Genomic DNA, 21,619 nt, shown 5'->3' with positions numbered 1-21,619 from the left:
AGCTCCAAACGGGGTGAAGTTAGAAGCGACCAAGCTCTTCCACAGGCACACACAAAGACCAGAGAGGTACGCATCAACTCGTCTAAGCTCAGGTAAAAACATATCTCAGTATGGAAAAACGGTGGCCTGTTCCTTTAAATAATTTGAAAATGCTAACAGCTAGCCTAGATAGATGCTGTAGCTCCGCATCTCACTCGGGCCACAAATTATAAAAACATTTCTACTGGACAAACTGAAGTGTATTCAATACCGATACACATTAATGTGATTGGAAACAAATATTTGGGTTTTAACAACAATAAAGTGCAAAGAATAGTGCTGCTCAAGTGCAGTTGTGTAAGTTCCGGTGACCGTGCAGCTGCCAGGGACAGGTCAGTAATAGTTCTATCGCTGTCACAGTGCAACCATGTTGTACTTAAGGGCCATGAGAGAGTCCCAGTTCTATCCTTGGAATATGGGATTTTCCCTTTTCCAATGCTACATTTCAGAAAATAAAAATGTTTCAGCTTTTACTCATAAAATTAACACTTACTGTGAATGATACTTATCATAGGCAACATCACATCAAGCAATAGAAAGCTATAGAGTCCATTCTCACTTCCTCTATTACCGTGTGTTACCCGGCGCTGCAGTACGGGACAGGCACCGATTGCAACACATTGTGTGTGCTGCTGAGAAGATGATTGGCTGTGAGCTCCCATCTCTCCACGACCTGTACACCTCCAGAACCCGGAGGTGTGTGGGTCGTGTGGGTCAGGAGGCTGCAGTCTATCCAGACCCGTACCTCCCGCAACAAGAACAGTTTTGGAAGATAAGATAAGATAAGATAGCCTCTGCCATCAGACTCATGAACAATAACAAGATCCAATAGCTCTTTATCAAACTCATGAACATAATATCCTGTTCCAGCCTTTTGCCCTGCTCTATTGCACTGTGTGGTATGTCCACACTCACATCTACTGCTATCACTTAATGTAAATACACTCACGCTGTTGTTCTGTCAGTTGTTGTTGTCTTTATCTTAGTTTATTTTAATCTTATAGTTTTATATAGTTTTCTAGTTATCTATGTTATGTGTTTTATGTTCTATGTTTCATGTTGCACTATCGACTAAAAAAATTCCTGGCAATAAACACTATTCTATAAACTTGTCAAATTAACTTTAAAACAGTGCTACTCTTCATAAAGTACTACTGTTGCCACCTCAGGTTAAGTCATCATTCAGAAATACTAGCAGTGAACTCCTCTAATGTATTCACTCTGTGACTGTTGAACAAACCCAGCACTAATGCTGGTCACGTTCCCATTCTTTCGAGCAATTATGGAGCGGATTCAAAGTTTAGCCTAAGCTGAGTGGCACTGGGCATTAGGAGAATGCCAAATGCGGATCGCCCAGGCTAGCTTTAGCTGGGAAAGAGCTGCTCTGCCATCTGCTTTGGCACATTCAGGCTTTGGTTTGAACGCATAAGAAAAAATAAATACTGGAAGATAGGTGCAGAAATCAGCTTAAAATAGAGGAAGTAGTAGCCGGATTAAGATATTACTGTTGGCATGTCATTACATTGTAGAATTTCATTTAGCGAGCTAGTTTCCACAGAGACACTGCAAGCAAACTATTTTTTGACAATGGCAGATTTCGGGCAGGTTTTTGCCTCTTAAATGTAAGCTGCAAAACTTGGAGTCGAAGAACTTGTTCTACTCATAGAGGCGTTTTGCTATTTCCCTGAATTCACATTCATGCATCGTTTACGAAGAGAAATTGTAACTTTAAGGACTATTTTTCAAAATGCTTTATTCCATTTCCACAACAAGCCAGTTTATATTCTGAAGGTTTGTACGTATGTTGGTTAGCTTGATAGATCGATTGATAGAATGATGGATAAATCGGTGGATAGATAAATCGCTGGATAAATCAATGGATAGATAGATCGATGAACAATGGATCAATCGATGGTAGATTGATGGACTGATCGATGGATAGATCGGTGGTTAGATCGATGGATAGATCGACGGATAGATCGACGGATAGATCGACGGATAGATCGACGGATAGATCGACGGATAGATCGACGGATAGATCGACGGATAGATCGACGGATAGATCGACGGATAGATCGCTGGATAGATCGATGGATAGATCGCTGGATAGATCGATGGATAGATCGATGGATAGATCGATGGTTGATCGACGGATAGATCGACGGATAGATCGACGGATAGATCGACGGATAGATCGACGGATAGATCGACGGATAGATCGGCGGATAGATCGGCGGATAGATCGGCGGATAGATCGCTGGATAGATCGATGGATAGATCGATGGATAGATCGATGGATAGATCGAAGGATAGATCGACGGATAGATCGACGGATAGATCGACGGATAGATCGACGGATATATCGACGGATAGATCGACGGATGGATCGACGGATGGATCGACGGATAGATCGACGGATAGATCGACGGATAGATCGACGGATAGATCGCTGGATAGATCGCTGGATAGATCGATGGATAGATCGCTGGATAGATCGATGGATAGATCGATGGTTGATCGATGGATAGATCGACGGATAGATCGACGGATAGATCGACGGATAGATCGCTGGATAGATCGATGGACTGATCGATGGACAGATCGGTGGTTAGATCGGTGGTTAGATCGACGGATAGATCGACGGATAGATCGACGGATAGATCGACGGATAGATCGACGGATAGATCGCTGGATAGATCGCTGGATAGATCGATTGTCGATGGATAGATCGATGGATAGATCGATGGATAGATCGATTGTCGGTGGATAGATCGATGGATAGATCGATTGTCGGTGGATAGATCGATGGATAGATCGCTGGATAGATCGATGGATAGATCGATGGTTGATCAATGGATAGATCGATGGATAGATCGACGGATAGATCGCTGGATAGATCGATGGATAGATCGATGGATAGATCGACGGATAGATCGACGGATAGATCGCTGGATAGATCGCTGGATAGATCAATGGATAGATCGCTGGATAGATCGATGGAGAGATCGATGGTTGATCGCTGGATAGATCAATGGATAGATCGATGGATAGATCGCTGGATAGATCGATGGATAGATCGACGGATAGATCGACGGATAGATCGACGGATAGATCGATGGATAAGTCGATGGATAGATCGCTGGATAGATCGATTGTCGATGGATAGATCGATGGATAGATCGCTGGATAGATCGCTGGATAGATCGATGGTTGATCAATGGATAGATCGATGGATAGATCGCTGGATAGATCGATGGATAGATCGATGGATAGATCGACGGATAGATCGACGGATAGATCGATGGATAGATCGATGGATAGATCGATGGATAGATCGATGGATAGATCGATGGATAGATCGGTGGATAGATCGATGGATAGATCGCTGGATAGATCGATTGTCGACGGATAGATCGACGGATAGATTGACGGATAGATCGACGGATAGATCGACGGATAGATCAATGGATAGATCAATGGATAGATTGGTCGTTAGATTGATGGATAGATCGATGGATAGATCGATGGATAGATTGGTCGTTAGATTGATGGATAGATCGATGGATAGATCGATGGATAGCCTGGTCGTTAGATTGATGGATAGATCGATGGATAGATCGACGGATAGATCGATGGATAGATCGATGGATAGACTGGTCGTTAGATTGATGGATAGATCAACGGATATATCAATGGATAGATCGCTGGATAGATCGATGGATAGATCGATGGATAGATCGATGGATAGATCGATTGTCGATGGATAGATCGATGGTATATTGATGGATAGATTGCTGGCCGATAGTAGATAGATTAATGGATAGTTTGATGGTGTAGATGAAAAATAATTACTTGACAGAAGCTCTTTTATCTAAGATCAGGTTTATTGAGAGCCTGGGGCCGGCATGGGCCTCAGTCTGGCATAGCGGCTGTCTCTCACAAAATGACCATGTGGAGGGATTCAATTATACATTGAATACATTTACAAAACCGAGGCATGATAGAGTTTCTTCTACTCATGTGCTAATTCATTCAGGATGTTTGGCAGAGGTCTTCAATACACAATACATGTCAGTCAGAGGCGTGAATGTTGCTTAATCAACAAAAGCCAAAGGTGTGAGGAACGGCTGCGAGCCACGAGGTTGGCTTCAGCTCGTCTGGGCACCTGACCTGAGTTTGGGTATACTGTTAGATCTAATCCCATAGAGGGAAAGGTTTGCGACATTGTTTGATAGATAACATAAGAGACACGTAGATGGATAGATCGATTGTCCGATAGTTCAATTGATAGATTCATAGATAGTTTAAAGTTTAATAGATGTATGGACAGACTTTGGGGATGCCACTCAAACAGAACCCTTTCAGACTCTGCATTGATGAAAAACCTGTCTCCTGACGCTCCCCGCTGAAAAAGTGAAAGCAGTCCTAACCTTCACGGCACGCATGCATTTTTAAAGAGGACAGACACCTGAGAGAGCGAGTCTGGGCTGAGCGGCGCTCCAGTAATTGGAACACAATCCTATTATACTGCACGGAGCATGTACAGGCCGGTGGCTACAGCTGCCCCACAACTCTCCATCGCCGTGAAAATTAGGAGGAATCATAATGTTAGTCAACCTCTTTCTGTATACTCCATTTCCCAACTAATATATTGAAGTAAAAGCCATTAGGAATGCACCAATATTCACTTTTCTCGATTGAATATGACAGTACTTTCACTTGAAATAACAAATCGCAAAGACTGCAATTATTTATGTGGAACAGTTTACCGGTCTTGTGCCTTTTGGTTTGCCTTTGATTTAATGACCTTACCCTCTGTTTTTGTTGTTCCATATTTCTTGGTCAGATATAAATAAAATGTATGATGTGGCCACCTTAAAATCATCCAGGCAAAGGCGAACTGGATACAGTTAGGGACATGAATAGTGAAAGAAGCTTTAGTTCAGTGCTGTGCTTTAAAGTTCTCAAAATCACCTGGCTGGAGGATTCATCTATTGCACATGTTTTTAGTAGTAGGGGAAACCGGAGTTGGAGGAAACCTACGCAGACACGGGGGCAAACTCCACACGGAAAGGCCCCGTCCTGGTGGGAATCGAACACAGGACCTTCTAGCTGTGAAAAGGAGGCGCTAACCGCTGCGCTACCATGCCGCCCCAAAGACTAAAGAATAAAGACTAAGAATAAATGAAACATGGTTTTAAACAAGCCACTTCCACTTCAGCATTTGCATCAAGTCATATACATATAACCTTCTAAGAAATGCACATTTATCATTCTAAGTTGAAACTACTTTGAGGGAAGTGACAACCTGAAGGCTGGAACCCTCCTCCTCTGCTGTGCCTTTGGGCCTATAGTTCTGTAACAAACCAAGTCATTTTTAAACTTTATTTCTATAGTTGGTTTAAAGAGGGGCTATTATGCCTTTTGCAGGTATTTGGTAATAATATCAAACACATCTTTATCACTTCAAAACAGGAAACGTGAGTGCTTCTGAGGGTCCTGACGAAGACATATTGTGTCGAAACATGAAGGCTGGCCATCTTCCATTAAAGGACCTTTATTTTTTCTTACAACAGAGTGCCTCAGACTTCTTTTTTGACTTTTTGATTAGGCTATTCCACCTCCTGTGCTTGCTCTTTACCAGGGGTGCCCAAAGTTGGGCCCGCGGGCCAAATTTGGCCCGCCGAAACAACTCTGTTGGCACAGAGTGTTGTAGCATCAACTTTCACAGTTTTCCGACTTTAATTGCAAAAGTTGTTGATGTCAACAACAGTATATGTTAAAAATTGACTTATAAAAGAATTGATGCTGAATTGACACTTTCAAAATAACCTAATGTGGCATTTTCTTTGAGTTAACGAATGAGGTAAAGTTACTGTAGGTGCTGTAGATACAGGTGTTGTTGTTTTTTTGCACTAAATTGCTACAATGGTTGATTTTGCCATAGTTACCATTTGTTTTAATATAGCATGTTATTTGCATAGACAGAATCAAATGCAAAAAGTAAATAAATAAAGTAACTTTATAATTTGCAGCTATATGTGTTTTTCGTGCTTGACTTCGCCATGTTTGGCCCGCGACTCACAGGCACTTTTTCATTTTGGCCCTCGCAGACAAAAAGTTTGGGCACCCCTGATCTATGCAGCCTTAATCAAGTCAAATTATTCCTGATCATTACATCTTTATCACTATCTTACTCTGTGTAGGTAAGAAAATGAGAAGAAAAAATTCCCATAAGCCTAGACTCCAACTTGCTCCCCTTGACTGTGCAGCTGCTTCAATACAGAGTATAAAAAGTGACTTGTGTGGCTGCCTGTGTTTTCATTTCATGACGAGAAGATTAAGCTTAAGTCCCATTACTTTCAAACTCCTGAAAGAGAGACAGATTCATCTCGTGGACCTGAACTCTTGGATGTGAATATCCTCAAAATAAAGCTGAGAGCCTGCATCTGAAGTCTGAGGAACCTTTGATGAACAGATCAAAGACCAAAATCCCTGTCACTCCCCCTGTGTGGCGTCTCCTCCGTGGTGCACCTACCTGAAGATGAAGATGAAGAGCATGAGGAGCATACAGAAGGTGGCCACGTTGTCCATGGTCTTCATCAGCACCACCAGCTGCCTCCTCAACGCCGGCATGAACCTCACCAGCTTAATGACCCGCAGCAGCCTGAAGGTCCGCAGCACCGACAGGCCCCCGTCAGCCTGGCCGATTATCTCGCACACACTGGCACATGGGGAGAGAGAGAGGCGGGTGAAGCTCAGGATATGAACTTAAATATCATGTTTCTCGGCTGCTCGGACCGATACACTGTGACCTAGATTTTACACTCGCAGTATTATTTGTATAGATTAGCAAAAGCTACATGGAATGGAAAGGATAAATATTGCATGTTGCTGATTTACATACGTGGCGGCTTGTTGAGATACAGTATGTTAATGGTGCATCTTGAAGTTTGTTTGAGAACTACTGGTTTAATAGCCCTTTATTATCCAGTGTTCTTTTTGCTGCTATTTTATATTTTTGAGATTGTTTTTTTTCTTTCGTCTGCCTTAAAGCTCGTGCCATGATTTAAGCAGAATGCTTCTTTAACCCCTTAACTCCCACCTGAACGGAGCACATTTTCTCCAGCTTTACACCAATCCAAAATCCTTCTGGAAAAAAGGTGTAAAAATAGCAACAAAACTGAGGCGAAAACAAGGATGAAAATGTGAAAAAAGTGAGAAAACATTGACGAAAAAGTGAAAAAAAATGGCCAAAAAAATGACAAAAATGGACAAATATAAAAAAAAAAAAAGTGAGAAAATGTTGACGAAAAATTGAGAAAAAATGGACGAAAAAGTGACAAAAAAGTCACGAAAATTTGACAGCCCAACAATAAAGGTGATGAAAAAAGATCTGATGATGTGAGGGAAAAGATCAATTTAGTTTTGTAGGTCTTAGCTTTCCAATGAGGTGTCCTGGCCTACAGGATTTGGGTAAAACTGAACTGGAGAAAATGCTCTCCGTTCAGGCGGGAGTTAAGAGGTTAAGACCATTTATCCAATCCAATCATTTTTTGTTAATTATGTGTGTTATTGTGTTCATATGTAAACACGGATTTGGCACATGAATGCATGAGACTAAAAATTGCATTAAAAACACCACACATGACATAACGTTTCAGCATCTTTTTGCAAACTGCCAGAGATCTATCCAGAAACTATGAAACTTAAATGTTGCGGTTTATTTTTACTCATTAATTGTCCGTGAGAGTAAATACTACGCTAACAGAAACGACAAAGGGAGAGAGGGATATTGTACATACAATTACACAATGGAGATCATTTTTTGAAACTCAAACTTGGCTGTAAATACTGTTTAAGTGGCGCTAATCCGCTGTTAGCTTTGCCTGTTAGCCTGCTAGCTTCTTCCAATTTGTGTGTGTTGCGCTTCCGACCCGGAGGCAGGGAAGTTGCAAGTGTGGTTTTCTGGCCAGAGACACCAGGAGAGGTGAAAGACCCCCCAATCATCCCATTAACACTTGTATTTCCCCCACAGGGACTACGGAAAGGAATTACTTGAAAACTATTGAAATGTCCTTCAAGTGTCTTTGTATGAACATTGAAAAAAGGTTTACAAAAGGTGTTTTTGTTGTTTTACATGCCAGTGGGTAATGAAAAAAGAAGCAGGTGAAAAAACATTTAGCATATTGTGGTATTATTGCATATTTTTCCCAGATTCTTGTACACTAGGGTCACAAAAGGCTTCAACAATTGAGGGCATGAAGGTAATGTGATATATTTGTGGACTCAATACATTTGGAGGGTCTATTTTTACCTACAAACTGGTTACAAACATGTCACAACAACTCACCTGATAATGACAATGATGCCGTCGAATATGTTGTACGGGTTCCTCAGGTACTGGAAGAACCCGAAGGCGGTGAGCTTGAGGATCATCTCCAGCGTGAACATGCTGGTGAAGACTATGTTGCAGATCTCCAGCACATTGGTCAGCTCTTCAGGCTGCACAGGAGAGAACACAAAAGCAAAATTATAGAAACTCAGCTTGTACAAATCGCAGGCTTGATACACACCGAAAAAACAACAATATAGCAATCTCAAAGCAAGAGCGCGTCGACAAAAGCTCCTCGGATCTCGGCGAAGAAAACAATTGTGCATTCAGCAGCTGTCAATCAAGCTGTCAGGCCACTGGAAGGAGTATTGTACCTGCAAAATAATGAAGCGCTCTGCTATCTTTAACAGTCACAAAGGAAGAAGACGGAGGAAAACAGGCTTTTTTCCCCCCCAAATAATTCTGATAAACTTCCAACTGTGTAGGTTATTAGAAAAAGGACTGAGCCAGAAGCGGACTTGGAAACTAAAGAGGATGAAATGACTTTGGCAGAGAAAGGTAAGTTGGTAGGTAGGAAAGCTGATTGGTAGAAAAGCTGGTTGGTTGGAAGGAAACTTGATTGATAGTAGTCTGTTGGTAGGAAAGTTGGTTGGTAGTATAGTTGTTTGATAGGAAAATTGGTTGGTAGGATAGTTAGTTGGTAGGAAACTGGTTGGTATAGTTGGCTGGTAGGAAAGTTGATTGATTGGTAGGAAAATTGGTTGGTAGAACAGTTAGTTGGTAGGATAGTTAGTTGGTAGAAAAATTGGTTGGTAGGATAGTTGGTTGGTAGGAAAATTGGTTGGTAGGATAGTTAGTTGGTAGGAAACTGGTTGGTATAGTTGGCTGGTAGGAAAGTTGATTGATTGGTAGGAAAATTGGTTGGTAGGATAGTTGGTTGGTAGGAAAATTGGTTGGTAGGAAAGTTGATTGATTGGTAGGAAAATTGGTTGGTAGGACAGTTAGTGGGTAGGATAGTTGTTTGATAGGAACATTGGTTGGTAGGATAGTTAGTTGGTAGGAAAACTGGTTGGTAGGAAAGTTGATTGATTGGTAGGAAAATTGGTTGGTAGGACAGTTAGTTGGTAGAAAAATTGGTTGGTAGGATAGTTGGTAGGAAACTGGTTGGTATAGTTGGCTGGTAGGAAAAGTTGATTGATTGGTAGGAAAATTGGTTGGTAGGATAGTTGGTTGGTAGAAAAGCTAGCCGGTTGGAAAGTAACTTGATTGATAGTATAGTTTATTGGTAGGAAAGTTGGTTGGTAGTATAGTTTGTTGGTAGGACAGTTAGTTGGTAGGATAGTTGTTTGATAGGAAAATTGGTTGGTAGGATAGTTAATTGGTAGGAAAATTGGTTGGTAGGATAGTTGGTTGGTAGAAAAGCTAGCCAGTTGGAAAGTAACTTGATTGATAGTATAGTTTATTGGTAGGAAAGTTGGTTGGTAGTATAGTTTGTTGGTAGGACAGTTAGTTGGTAGGATAGTTGTTTGATAGGAAAATTGGTTGGTAGGATAGTTGTTTGATAGGAAAATTGGTTGGTAGGATAGTTAGTTGGTAGGAAAACTGGTTGGTAGGAAAAGTTGATTGATTGGTAGGAAAATTGGTTGGTAGGACAGTTAGTTGGTAGGAAAATTGGTTGGTAGGATAGTTGGTTGGTAGGAAAATTGGTTGGTAGGATAGTTAGATGGTAGGATAGTTGTTTGCTGCTTAACCCGTTACTTGCCATCCCCCCGATCAGGGGGTTAGGGTTGGGGATTAGGGTCATGATGATGTAAATTGTGTCCCCCTCACACGGATCTCACACATATTTTTGGAAACTAGAAGGTCATGGGTTTCAAATGAGGAATCACACTGGCATATAGGCTGTAAGCTCTCCAGTCAATACCCTTGAGATTTTGATATGCATAATTGCCAACCTTAACCCTAACCCTGAACCCTGGGGTTAGGGTTAAACCCTAAGATGGCAAGTAGCAGGTTAAAAAGCTGGAAAACACTGCCAGACTGCTCAACTGCAACACCATTTCCTGTTTTCAAACCATGAAAGTTGGAGGTAGTTGAGTAAAAGCTACTGCCCAAACGTGTCTAGCTCTCACAGGCCCTCCCACACATCCCCAATGCTCAGACTGAGACTGTGTTGAGTATGAAGAAGAAGTTAAGAAAACACTCATGTAGACTTACTTCCACATTCGCGATCAGTAAAAATGTTAGGCACACAACAGTGCAGTCGGTTTTTCTATCACAAATCCTGCGTTTACAATGTTGATCTATGGTGGCAAAAGAAATGTATGCAAATACCTGTATATCAATTGCAACACATTTTAAAGTGGTTTTGATCAAGAGCTAATATGCTGTGTTTTACGGGTTGGGAGGGATACATATTTTTAGGCTATGTGGGTCATGCCTTGACATTTTCTGGTACCGGTGTCCCAGTTTAGTCTCCGTTTGTCCCCAGTTTAGTCCTGCCTAAGCCCCAGTTTATCAAAAGGGGGCTGAAAGATAGTGCCAGATCCATAGACTCCAACTCCTCTCAATCCCATCTCCATCTGCACCCACAGACGTACATTATCCCCCGCTCTCTGCATGTGTGTGACTGACTGTGCGCTCTGCGGCGATATGGATCTGACGCTTTCTCCGATGCCCCCCCGTGAGTTTGTGTTCCAAAGCCCTCCACAAAGGGAACCGTCAGCGAGGCCCTGCCAAACTTAGCAAAGCGTGACAAAGGAAATAAAAAAAATAAAAAAACACAGCGCTGGCTCCACCCCGCCTCCCCCGTAAATCCTTCCTCTCGCTCTCTCTCCTCAAATCTCTCCATCCGCCCGCCTCGGGAGTCTATCTGCACTGTCATTATCTGACCTGGCCATCTTTCCCCAATCGATGTGGTCAGAGGAGATCCATCTTTCCAAATCGGTTTCTTCAGGTGGGGCGAGAAATGACTCTGGGTTTAATTGAATAGGGAAAAATGTCCCGAGGTCCAACACTGAGCTTCATCACGGATTTTGGGTGCCTTTGCAACGGTGCAGATACGAACGACAAACTGTCACGTGCAAAACTACCAGAAAAGGAAAGTAAAAGGTGGAAAAGACCTGCTCGTTCACCGATTACTCCACCACTGCTTCAACAATCGGTTAAATGTTTGGTACATCACATTTGGGGACGCTTGGTCATGTTATATCAATCATGTCCTTTCAAATAAAGATACTGAGACACAGAGAGAAGTGACCCAAATTTGTATAACAGGGAATGTTTATCATGATGCTAATGCATGATGCTTTGCTTCATGCTACATGCAAACGGCTAGTTATGAGAGCAGGGTTTTTTAATTTATTTTTTACCTCTAGTGATCAAGCTGCTGTGTCAAAACCATTCATAAGGACCCAGTTTGACTTGAGTGCTAATGTACTGTCTCCCAGAAAGTGTCTGAAAGACTGAAAAGAATCGTGACATCGATAACAGACTTTAACGGTTTGCAGAAGAGGTCCGACCCGGTTACTATCGAACCCTTCCAGTAATTCACTATCCCCAACCTAGATATCACTGTGTTACCGATAGGAAAGATCCAGTACACTTTATTACCACTCACCTAGTCATGAACCAGTGCCCGCTTTAAATCCCCCAATTTGAATGAACCTAATGCATGAATGAAACAAAGGGTGATCTTACCTCAGAATATACTTTTGTGGTTTTTATTTCAAATGGCAGATCTTGAGACAGAAAGGAACCCTTCGGATGCTTACCAACTAGTCGCTGAACTATAAGATATGGATTTCAATGCCCAGAGTAAACGCTATTTCACAGGTATGTGAGGGATGCATCAAACTCCCGAGTTCACCCTATTCCACAGAGACGTGGCGGATGGGTGTCGCCTGACTCTACTCTGTGCTCGTGAGATCTGCTGGACAATGAGCAAGGTTCAAAAATGTATACACAAAACATCAAAAGCGTACATACATTGCATTATTTCATGGCGCTGGGATTATTTTCCCTTCGCATTTCACGTGCCACGGCTCATCCTTTTGCCTGACGTAAAAACAAACGGCGCTGTGTGATGATGTCATCAGGCCGCGCTGCTCAGTTTACTTGCGCAGGTGTGAGCGCTGGCCAGCAGGGGGCAGGTGTGAAACAGAGACCTTAATCGAGGCCTTAATCGAGGCAAACTTTCATGACTGTTCAGGAAACAGAAAATATTCAGCATAGTTTTCTTTAATAATGAATATATAAATCAAATAAAGACTTTTTTTAAAGGCAACAAAGATCAACAATCGTGATTTCAATTATGACTAAAATAATCGGGATTATTATTTTTTCAATAATCGAGCAAGTTTACACAGACGTCGGCACCAGTGATATATACAGTCCATCCTATGTAAAGAAAACATGTTGTAAGTGTTTATCACCATCTGTATGTTTCCTGCTACATTCTGTTGAAACAAGTATTTAAGCGAGACATGGAAAACTTCCCATAGGAATAAAACAAGGAGAGGACAGAGTTGTTACCATCGGAAAGGCATAGGCGACCTATGTGAGATGGCCTGGTAAAGTCCTGGTTCAGTCCTGTTTCAGACATGCTTCAGTCCTGGTCGAACCTTGAGTTGTTCCTTGTTTAGACCTGATTTATTCTTAATTTAAAACCTATTCACTCCTAACTGTAACGCACTAATCAGGATGTGGCTCTTTACAGACAAATCTGCCATTCTCGATTTCCTTCATCCTTCAGCCAGACTTTTAAATGACACTAGCTGAACAATACAGACCCCTGCACTTCTCATATTCTGTCATTCTCCTCCTAAACTTGTCCTTTTGTAATGCTTCTTTTGGTTTAATGGTTCAAAATAATGAAATAAACCACATTTGGATCAGGGAAATGCTCAAACAGCTCAAATGCGGACACACATAAACTGTTAAAAAGACGTTTTGAATCGAGGTCGCGCTTGTTTAGACTTCATTACGCAGGTTGAAAACTTTCCAAACTCCAACATGTTGATTCGCACGGGACGAGAACCACCAGGGGACCTCGGAGTTTGCAGAATTACCCAATTACCTTTAAAATGACAGATTTGAAAGGTCGCAGATTCAAACGAATATTCACTTTTTACCTGAGGTCCCGCGGTAATTCTAATCCCATGCGAACAAGGCTGGAGGCAATGTTATTCTTGTTACTCAGTTTGACGTTCCATCTTGTGTTGTCTGGTCTGGCTAAGGGGGAAGAAAGCCTTTCATGGGTTTTTCACTCTGTTTTAGCTGTTTTCTGGCTGTTTTATACCACAAATTTCCTGCACAAAGCAACTCCATGCGCCTTACGAAGAAGAAAAGCAAACATGTTGCATTAAAAGATAAAGCACTTCATGGAATATAAACATACAGTATTTATCAAACACCAATAGAGCCAAGCTAAAATCTGCTCTGTACAGATGTTTATTCACAACAAATGTTCAGTAGAAGCAAAAAACGGCACTCGTTAGCATAATGAGTGTATAGCATTTGCTCCTCTCCACGTCCTTGTATCTTCAGTAAAGAAATATTCATAATTCAGCATTTGTTTAAATAATGGTGGTGAACTAGGAGAAAGTTACATTTCTCTCTTTCTTATTTGTTTCCCCCCTCTGGCTGCTTCGAGCGTGAGCAATTGACTTCCTGTTTTGATCCAGCACGCCAAAATAAAAGCACACAGCTCGTCTCATTGATTAGTTCAGCAGGTACTTGCAACATTACAAGAATATAATTAAATACACATTTTAAGAGTTTTGTCTGTTAATAGTTTGGCAGAAAGAAAGTTGAACTAATGAACTGCTGAACCAATGAATACGATGGTGCTTTTATTTTGGTCTGGTGGATCAAAACAGGAAGTCACTTCTTGGGCGCCGTTGTTATGATTTGAAGTTTGAAGTCAATTCCAAAGATGCATTCTACTTCTATTTGAGGTTCCATTCTGATTTAAACAAAAACAAAGTTTCATGGCATCATCGTCATGGCCATATTAGGCCCTCACGTTCCGGAAGGCGTTTCTGATTGGCTGGGGTTGGTCAGGCTTATTACATGTAACTTGTGAAGTTGAGAGCAGCCATTCTGACAAGACATTTGCCCAGAAAGACGGATAATTTTTGCTCCTGTACGACTTACGTCTACACAGCGGATATCAGCTTTCACCAGATGGAAACTAAGACAAACATGGATTTCTCTGGTAAGTATCGTTTAAAGAGTTTTGTGGTTTAGGAGTTGGTTTAAGTGGTACAGTACATGTTCTGAAGGTCTCCTCTGAGTCTTTGCGCTTTCCAGAGAACTTTTGTTAACAACTGTCTTGACTATTGACGCTATTATTGCAAAAGTTTATGCATGTTTCATTATATTTAAACAAAACAACTCCATAAAACACTAAACTGGTTACAAAACAAGACTCAAACGGGAGAAAATTTAGAAATGCTATGTTTATGTACGACCGTGGTTCTCAAAGTGAGTTCCTTTAGATTTCGTGGGCATTTTTCCAGCAAACAAGGGTTCAGTCCTTAAACAAACACCACCGCATCCCAGAGGAAAGAACATTTAGGTCAGATTAACACGAAACTCGGCCAGAGCGCAGTAGGAGCACACAGCAGTGCTCGCTGTAAAGTCAGACCCAGGCGAGTGGGAGGAGGGCGGGAACAGATGCAGCAAAACGATTTCCTACACGCAGAGATAAAAACAAATCTATTGAACAGATCAGAAACTCACTTAAGTAGTGCATAAGTTGTGGAGTTAAGTTAATAGTTGCGTTGATTGCGTGAATAGTAGTGGGGAGGGACTCAAAGCTTATCAGGTGAACTGAAGAGAGAAAGATTTGAAGATGTAAAACACGTTTATTTGCTCAAATGTATCACTTTTAACCAGTATATAGCCTACCGTCATTAAGTCATGTTGCTTTTTGTGTAATTTTCCTGTAAATGACCAACTGTTAATAAACTGTTCATGCTCAGGATGAATCTTAGATCATTGCTCTTTACAAAACTGCAGTTCAGTGAGATTCATACTCATCTATTCCCCACTAACCTGTGAATGTTTACATGTTATGGCAAATAAATATATGATAAAATGTTAATGCCTGGGTGGTATTAGTTCGAGCAGACTCTGTTTATTCATTCTTATGATATTAATAAAGATCCAAGCACATTTTATGACTGATTTAGGCAGAAATGTGAGAAATTCCAAACAATGTGATCACTTTTTTCTCCCACTGTACGGTATATATGTATTTATTGTGGTGCACCCCAGGCAGGTTTGTTTGGTTGTTAATTGTGTTAACTTGTTTTATTACAGAACTTTGTGAGGGCGACGTCCTTCAGGGACAAACTGCCGCTTACACTGTGCTGAGGTTTCTCGGTGAAGGCTCTTTTGGGATGGTAGTGGAGTGCCTGAAGATGGACACCAACGAGAGAGTGGCAGTGAAAATGCTGAAGAATCCTGCAGCTATCAGAGAGGCGGAGAGGGAGGTAAGATCGCTTTAATTTTCCATGGTCATGTTTAAACAACCCAGGACACGTCTAACTGTGTTTTCTTGTTACAGGTGCAGATGTTGGAGAGAATCGGACAGCTGGACAGTGAACGCTGTAACCTGGTGCAGTTCAAAGAGTGTTTCCAGCACATGGGCCTCACGTGTCTCGTCTTTGAGATGCTGAACATCAGTCTGTGGGACCTCCTCACGAAGCACAGGCCTGCGCTACCTATCGGTGAGGTCCGGCCGATCGTCCAGCAGCTGCTCGTTGCCTTCAACGCCCTGAAAGACATCGACGTGATCCACGCTGACCTAAAGCCGGATAACGTCATGCTGACCAACCAGCCTTATAGGTTCAAACTGATCGACTTTGGTATGGCCCTCACCTCCTCAGAGGTAAAGAAGGGAGTTATCAGACAGCCCTCTGCGTACAGGGCTCCAGAGGTGACTTTGGGATGTGTGCACGACTTTCCCATCGACATGTGGGGACTGGGCTGTATTGTGGCCCGTCTTCTTGCGGGGAAAAAGCTGTTTCCTTGCTGCGGATATCAATCGATGAAGATGATGGTGGATCTGCTCGGGATGCCTCCTGACGACATGCTTAATAGCGGAAGGTACACACAGTCCTATTTCACCAAAGAAGAAGACGGCCGACCGAATCCAACATGGAGGCTCCTGACGCCTGAAGAATACAGGCGTGTTAATCATGAAGAACCAGGAGAACCCGGTCCACTCCAGAATGACCTGACGACGTTGGACGATTTGCTCAATGTAAGTGCTTTAAGCAGGATGACTTTTACTCTCCTCTGACATTTGTACTTGATAATATATTGTTATCGTAAATGCACAGAGCAGTTTGGAGCTAGAGTCATGTTCAATCAATGTGCATTTGAAAATCTAACTTGTCTAACTAACTCTTCTGGTCTTGTTACAGTCTTTCGTGTGCCAGGATGAAGAGCAGGCTGAAGATGTCAGGATGTGTGTGGACCTTCTCAAAAGTCTTCTATCTGTCGACCCCAGACTCAGAGTGACCCCAGCGCAGGCGTTACAGCACCCTTTCATCACCATGGCCCACCTGAGTCAGGACAGCCAGTAGTAAGTGTCACATTTCAATCAAATCTTTAAGCAACATTGCCTCAAAAGTTAGCAAGGTGGTTCTTGTTTACATTCACACACACAAAACCTCTTTTTAGCCACTGCAGCTCAGTCTGAAATGTATAGAAATAACCTTTGTATTTGTTTGTATTGAAAGATTTAGTTTGTTTCAGTACTGGATGATTAAAAAAGACAAAAAAACATTGTGCAATGTTGCTTCAGTTAATAATGACATGTCACACCTGTTTTAAAACGAGTTATTAATTTTTCTCTTTTTTTCTCAGCTCAACATTCTGTAGATTCGTGATGCAGCATGTTAATCCAACGGAGTCTGACGCCCATCAAGGAGAACACCCGGCGCTGTCTCCAGACGACGCCCAATCCAAAGGTTCAAGCCCGGTTTCCTTGGACTCTGCTGCTGCAGCGCCTGAAGTGGTTTCAGCCCGAGCTGTGGAACCATTCCCTCAGGCCGGTGGGTTACATGCAGCTGAGAGCGTTACCAGCTCAGAAGAACATGCTTCAAATGGTGCAGGCCACAAGGTCAGATGGGGCTCCATCGACCAATCTCCTACAATACAGAAGCTGTCGCAGGCTGAGGAGGTCCACCCCGTTCACTACAACCTGCAAGTTGAAGAGGGAGGTGAAACCCGTTCCTTTGAAGGAGAACTTCCACAGACTGAGCTCCAAAACAGAACTCACGACAACGCAGAGAAGACAGACCAGGAAAGTGGACATGTTTCTGGTCCTGTAGAAACATCTGACTCCCCTGACCTCTCTCCTGTGATACCGCTGGTTTCACAACCTGATGAAGACTACGTGGCCAGCCCAGGTGACCCCTTGGACATCCAGCAAAATGTTGACGAAGAGATTACGCGTCTAGATGTATCTGGTAAGTAACATTTGTGAAAATAGCATTTGATTATTTTTTTGTTTTATAATTTCATTTTAACAAATGTTTGTGGAATTGGTTTCACATTCCAACATCAGGACTTCTAAAATATCTTGTGTTTTCAAAGCAGAAAGATGTAAATGAGAGAAAAGTATCAGCCATTTTCTTTTTTAACTTGAATTTGATGAAGCAGACAGGTTTAAATGTTGCTCTGGTTTAGATGTTACTGTTTTCTGTGTGTGCAAACATGGTTTGGTCGTTAACATTTCTTTGTTTTACTCTTATTGCAGAACTTTGTGAGGGCGACGTCCTTCAGGGACAAACTGCCGCTTACACTGTGCTGAGGTTTCTCGGTGAAGGCTCTTTTGGGATGGTAGTGGAGTGCCTGAAGATGGACACCAACGAGAGAGTGGCAGTGAAAATGCTGAAGAATCCTGCAGCTATCAGAGAGGCGGAGAGGGAGGTAAGATCACTTCAATTTTTCATCATCATGTTTAAACGACCCAGGACACGTCTAACTGTGTTTTCTTGTTACAGGTGCAGATGTTGGAGAGAATCGGACAGCTGGACAGTGAACGCTGTAACGTGGTGCAGTTCAAAGAGTGTTTCCAGTACATGGGCCTCACGTGTCTCGTCTTTGAGATGCTGAACTCCAGTCTGTGGGACCTCCTCACGGAGGATGGCCCTGTGCCAACTATCAGTGAGTTCCGGCCGATCGTCCAGCAGCTGCTCGTTGCCTTCAATGCCCTGAAAGACATCGACGTGATCCATGCTGACCTAAAGCCGGATAACGTCATGCTGACCAACCAGCCTTACAGGCTCAAACTGATCGACTTCGGCCTGGCCCTCACCTCCTTAGAGGTAAAGAAGGGAGTTATCAGACAGCCCTCTGCGTACAGGGCTCCAGAGGTGACTTTGGGATGTGTGCACGACTTTCCCATCGACATGTGGGGACTGGGCTGTACTTTGACCCATCTACTTTCGGGGACGAACCTGTTTCCTTGCTGCGGATATCAATCGATGAAGATGATGGTGGATCTGCTCGGGATGCCTCCTAACGACATGCTTAATAACGGAAGGTACACTAAGTTCTATTTCACCAAAGAAGAAGACGGCCGACCAAATCCAACATGGAGGCTCCTGACGCCTGAAGAATACAGACGTGTTAATCATGAAGAACCAGGAGAACCCGGTCCACTCCAGAATGACCTGACGACGTTGGACGATTTGCTCAATGTAAGTGCTTTAAGCCAGGATGACTTTTACTTGCCTCTGACATTTGTACTTGATAATATATTGTCATCGTAAATGCACAGAGCAGTTTGGAGCTAGAGTCATGTTCAATCAATGTGCATTTGAAAATCTAACTTGTCTAACTAACTCTTCTTGTCTTGTTACAGTCTTTTGTGTGCCAGGATGAAGAGCAGGCTGAAGATGTCAGGATGTGTGTGGACCTTCTCAAAAGTCTTCTATCTGTCGACCCCAGACTCAGAGTGACCCCAGCGCAGGCGTTACAGCACCCTTTCATCACCATGGCCCACCTGAGTCAGGACAGCCAGTAGTAAGTGTCACATTTCAATCAAATCTTTAAGCAACATTGCCTCAAAAGTTAACAAGGTGGTTCTTGTTTACATTCACAAACACAAAACCTCTTTTTAGCCACTGCAGCTCAGTCTGAAATGTATAGAAACAACCTTTGTATTTTTTTGTATTGAAAGATTTAGTTTGTTTCAGTACTGGATGATTAAAAAAGACAAAAAAAACATTGTGCAATGTTGCTTCAGTTAATAATGACATGTCACACCTGTTTTAAAACAAGTTATTAATTTTTCTCTTTTTTTCTCAGCTCAACATTCTGTAGATTCGTGATGCAGCATGTTAATCCAACGGAGTCTGACGCCCATCAAGGAGAACACCCGGCGCTGTCTCCAGACGACGCCCAATCCAAAGGTTCAAGCCCGGTTTCCTTGGACTCTGCTGCTGCAGCGCCTGAAGTGGTTTCAGCCCGAGCTGTGGAACCATTCCCTCAGGCCGGTGGGTTACATGCAGCTGAGAGCGTTACCAGCTCAGAAGAACATGCTTCAAATGGTGCAGGCCACAAGGTCAGATGGGGCTCCATCGACCAATCTCCTACAATACAGAAGCCGTCGCAGGCTGAGGAGGTCCACCCCGTTCACTACAACCTGCACGTTGAAGAGGGAGGTGAAACCCGTTCCTTTGAAGGAGAACTTCCACAGACTGAGCTCCAAAACAGAACTCACGACAACGCAGAGAAGACAGACCAGGACAGTGGACATGTTTCTGGTCCTGTAGAAACATCTGACTCCCCTGACCTCTCTCCTGTGATACCGCTGGTTTCACAACCTGATGAAGACTACGTGGCCAGCCCAGGTGACCCCTTGGACATCCAGCAAAATGTTGACGAAGAGATTACACGTCTAGATGTATCTGGTAAGTAACATTTGTGAAAATAGCATTTGATTATTATTTTTTTTTCTAATTTAATTTGAACAAATGTTTGTGGAATTGGTTTCACATTCCAACATCAGGACTTCTAAAATATCTTGTGTTTTCAAAGCAGAAAGATGTAAAGTATGAGCCAATTTCTTTTTTAACTTGAATTTGATGAAGCAGACAGGTTTAAATGTTGTTCTGGTTTTAGATGTTACTGTTTTCTGTGTGTGCAAACATGGTTTGGTCGTTAACATTTCTTTGTTTTACTCTTATTGCAGAACTTTGTGAAGGCGACGTCCTTCAGGGACAAACTGCCGCTTACACTGTGCTGAGGTTTCTCGGTGAAGGCTCTTTTGGGATGGTAGTGGAGTGCCTGAAGATGGACACCAACGAGAGAGTGGCAGTGAAAATGCTGAAGAATCCTGCAGCTATCAGAGAGGCGGAGAGGGAGGTAAGATCACTTCAATTTTTCATCATCATGTTTAAACGACCCAGGACACGTCTAACTGTGTTTTCTTGTTACAGGTGCAGATGTTGGAGAGAATCGGACAGCTGGACAGTGAACGCTGTAACGTGGTGCAGTTCAAAGAGTGTTTCCAGTACAGGGGCCTCACGTGTCTCGTCTTTGAGATGCTGAACTCCAGTCTGTGGGACCTCCTCACGGAGGATGGCCCTGTGCCAACTATCAGTGAGTTCCGGCCGATCGTCCAGCAGCTGCTCGTTGCCTTCAACGCCCTGAAAGACATCGACGTGATCCACGCTGACCTGAAGCCGGATAACGTCATGCTGACCAACCAGCCTTACAGGCTCAAACTGATCGACTTCGGCCTGGCCCTCACCTCCTCAGAGGTAAAGAAGGGAGTTATCAGACAGCCCTCTGCGTACAGGGCTCCAGAGGTGACTTTGGGATGTGTGCACGACTTTCCCATCGACATGTGGGGACTGGGCTGTACTTTGACCCATCTACTTTCGGGGACGAACCTGTTTCCTTGCTGCGGATATCAATCGATGAAGATGATGGTGGATCTGCTCGGGATGCCTCCTGACGACATGCTTAATAACGGAAGGTACACACAGTCCTATTTCACCAAAGAAGAAGACGGCCGACCGAATCCAACATGGAGGCTCCTGACGCCTGAAGAATACAGACGTGTTTATCATGAAGAACCAGGAGAACCTGGTCCACTCCAGAATGACCTGACGACGTTGGACGATTTGCTCAATGTAAGTGCTTTAAGCAGGATGACTTTTACTCTCCTCTGACATTTGTACTTGATAATATATTGTTATCGTAAATGCACAGAGC

At 42.9% G+C, this 21,619-nt stretch overlaps 1 protein-coding gene across 1 annotated transcript in view; it reads right to left on the bottom strand.

Annotated features, from left to right (window-relative positions):
• The window catches only part of LOC306969136 (voltage-dependent T-type calcium channel subunit alpha-1I-like), a 460,402-nt gene that overhangs the window by 82,080 nt on the left and 356,703 nt on the right, over nt 1–21,619 (bottom strand). The window contains 2 exon segments of the mRNA XM_079564736.1: nt 6,578–6,763; nt 8,393–8,544. Of these exon segments, the coding sequence (XP_079420862.1) occupies nt 6,578–6,763; nt 8,393–8,544 (338 nt within the window).

This window comes from Gobius niger (genome assembly GCF_951799975.1).
Source record: "Gobius niger genome assembly, chromosome: 10".
NCBI lineage: Eukaryota > Metazoa > Chordata > Actinopteri > Gobiiformes > Gobiidae > Gobius > Gobius niger.
This window is presented reverse-complemented; position numbering and strand designations above follow the sequence as displayed.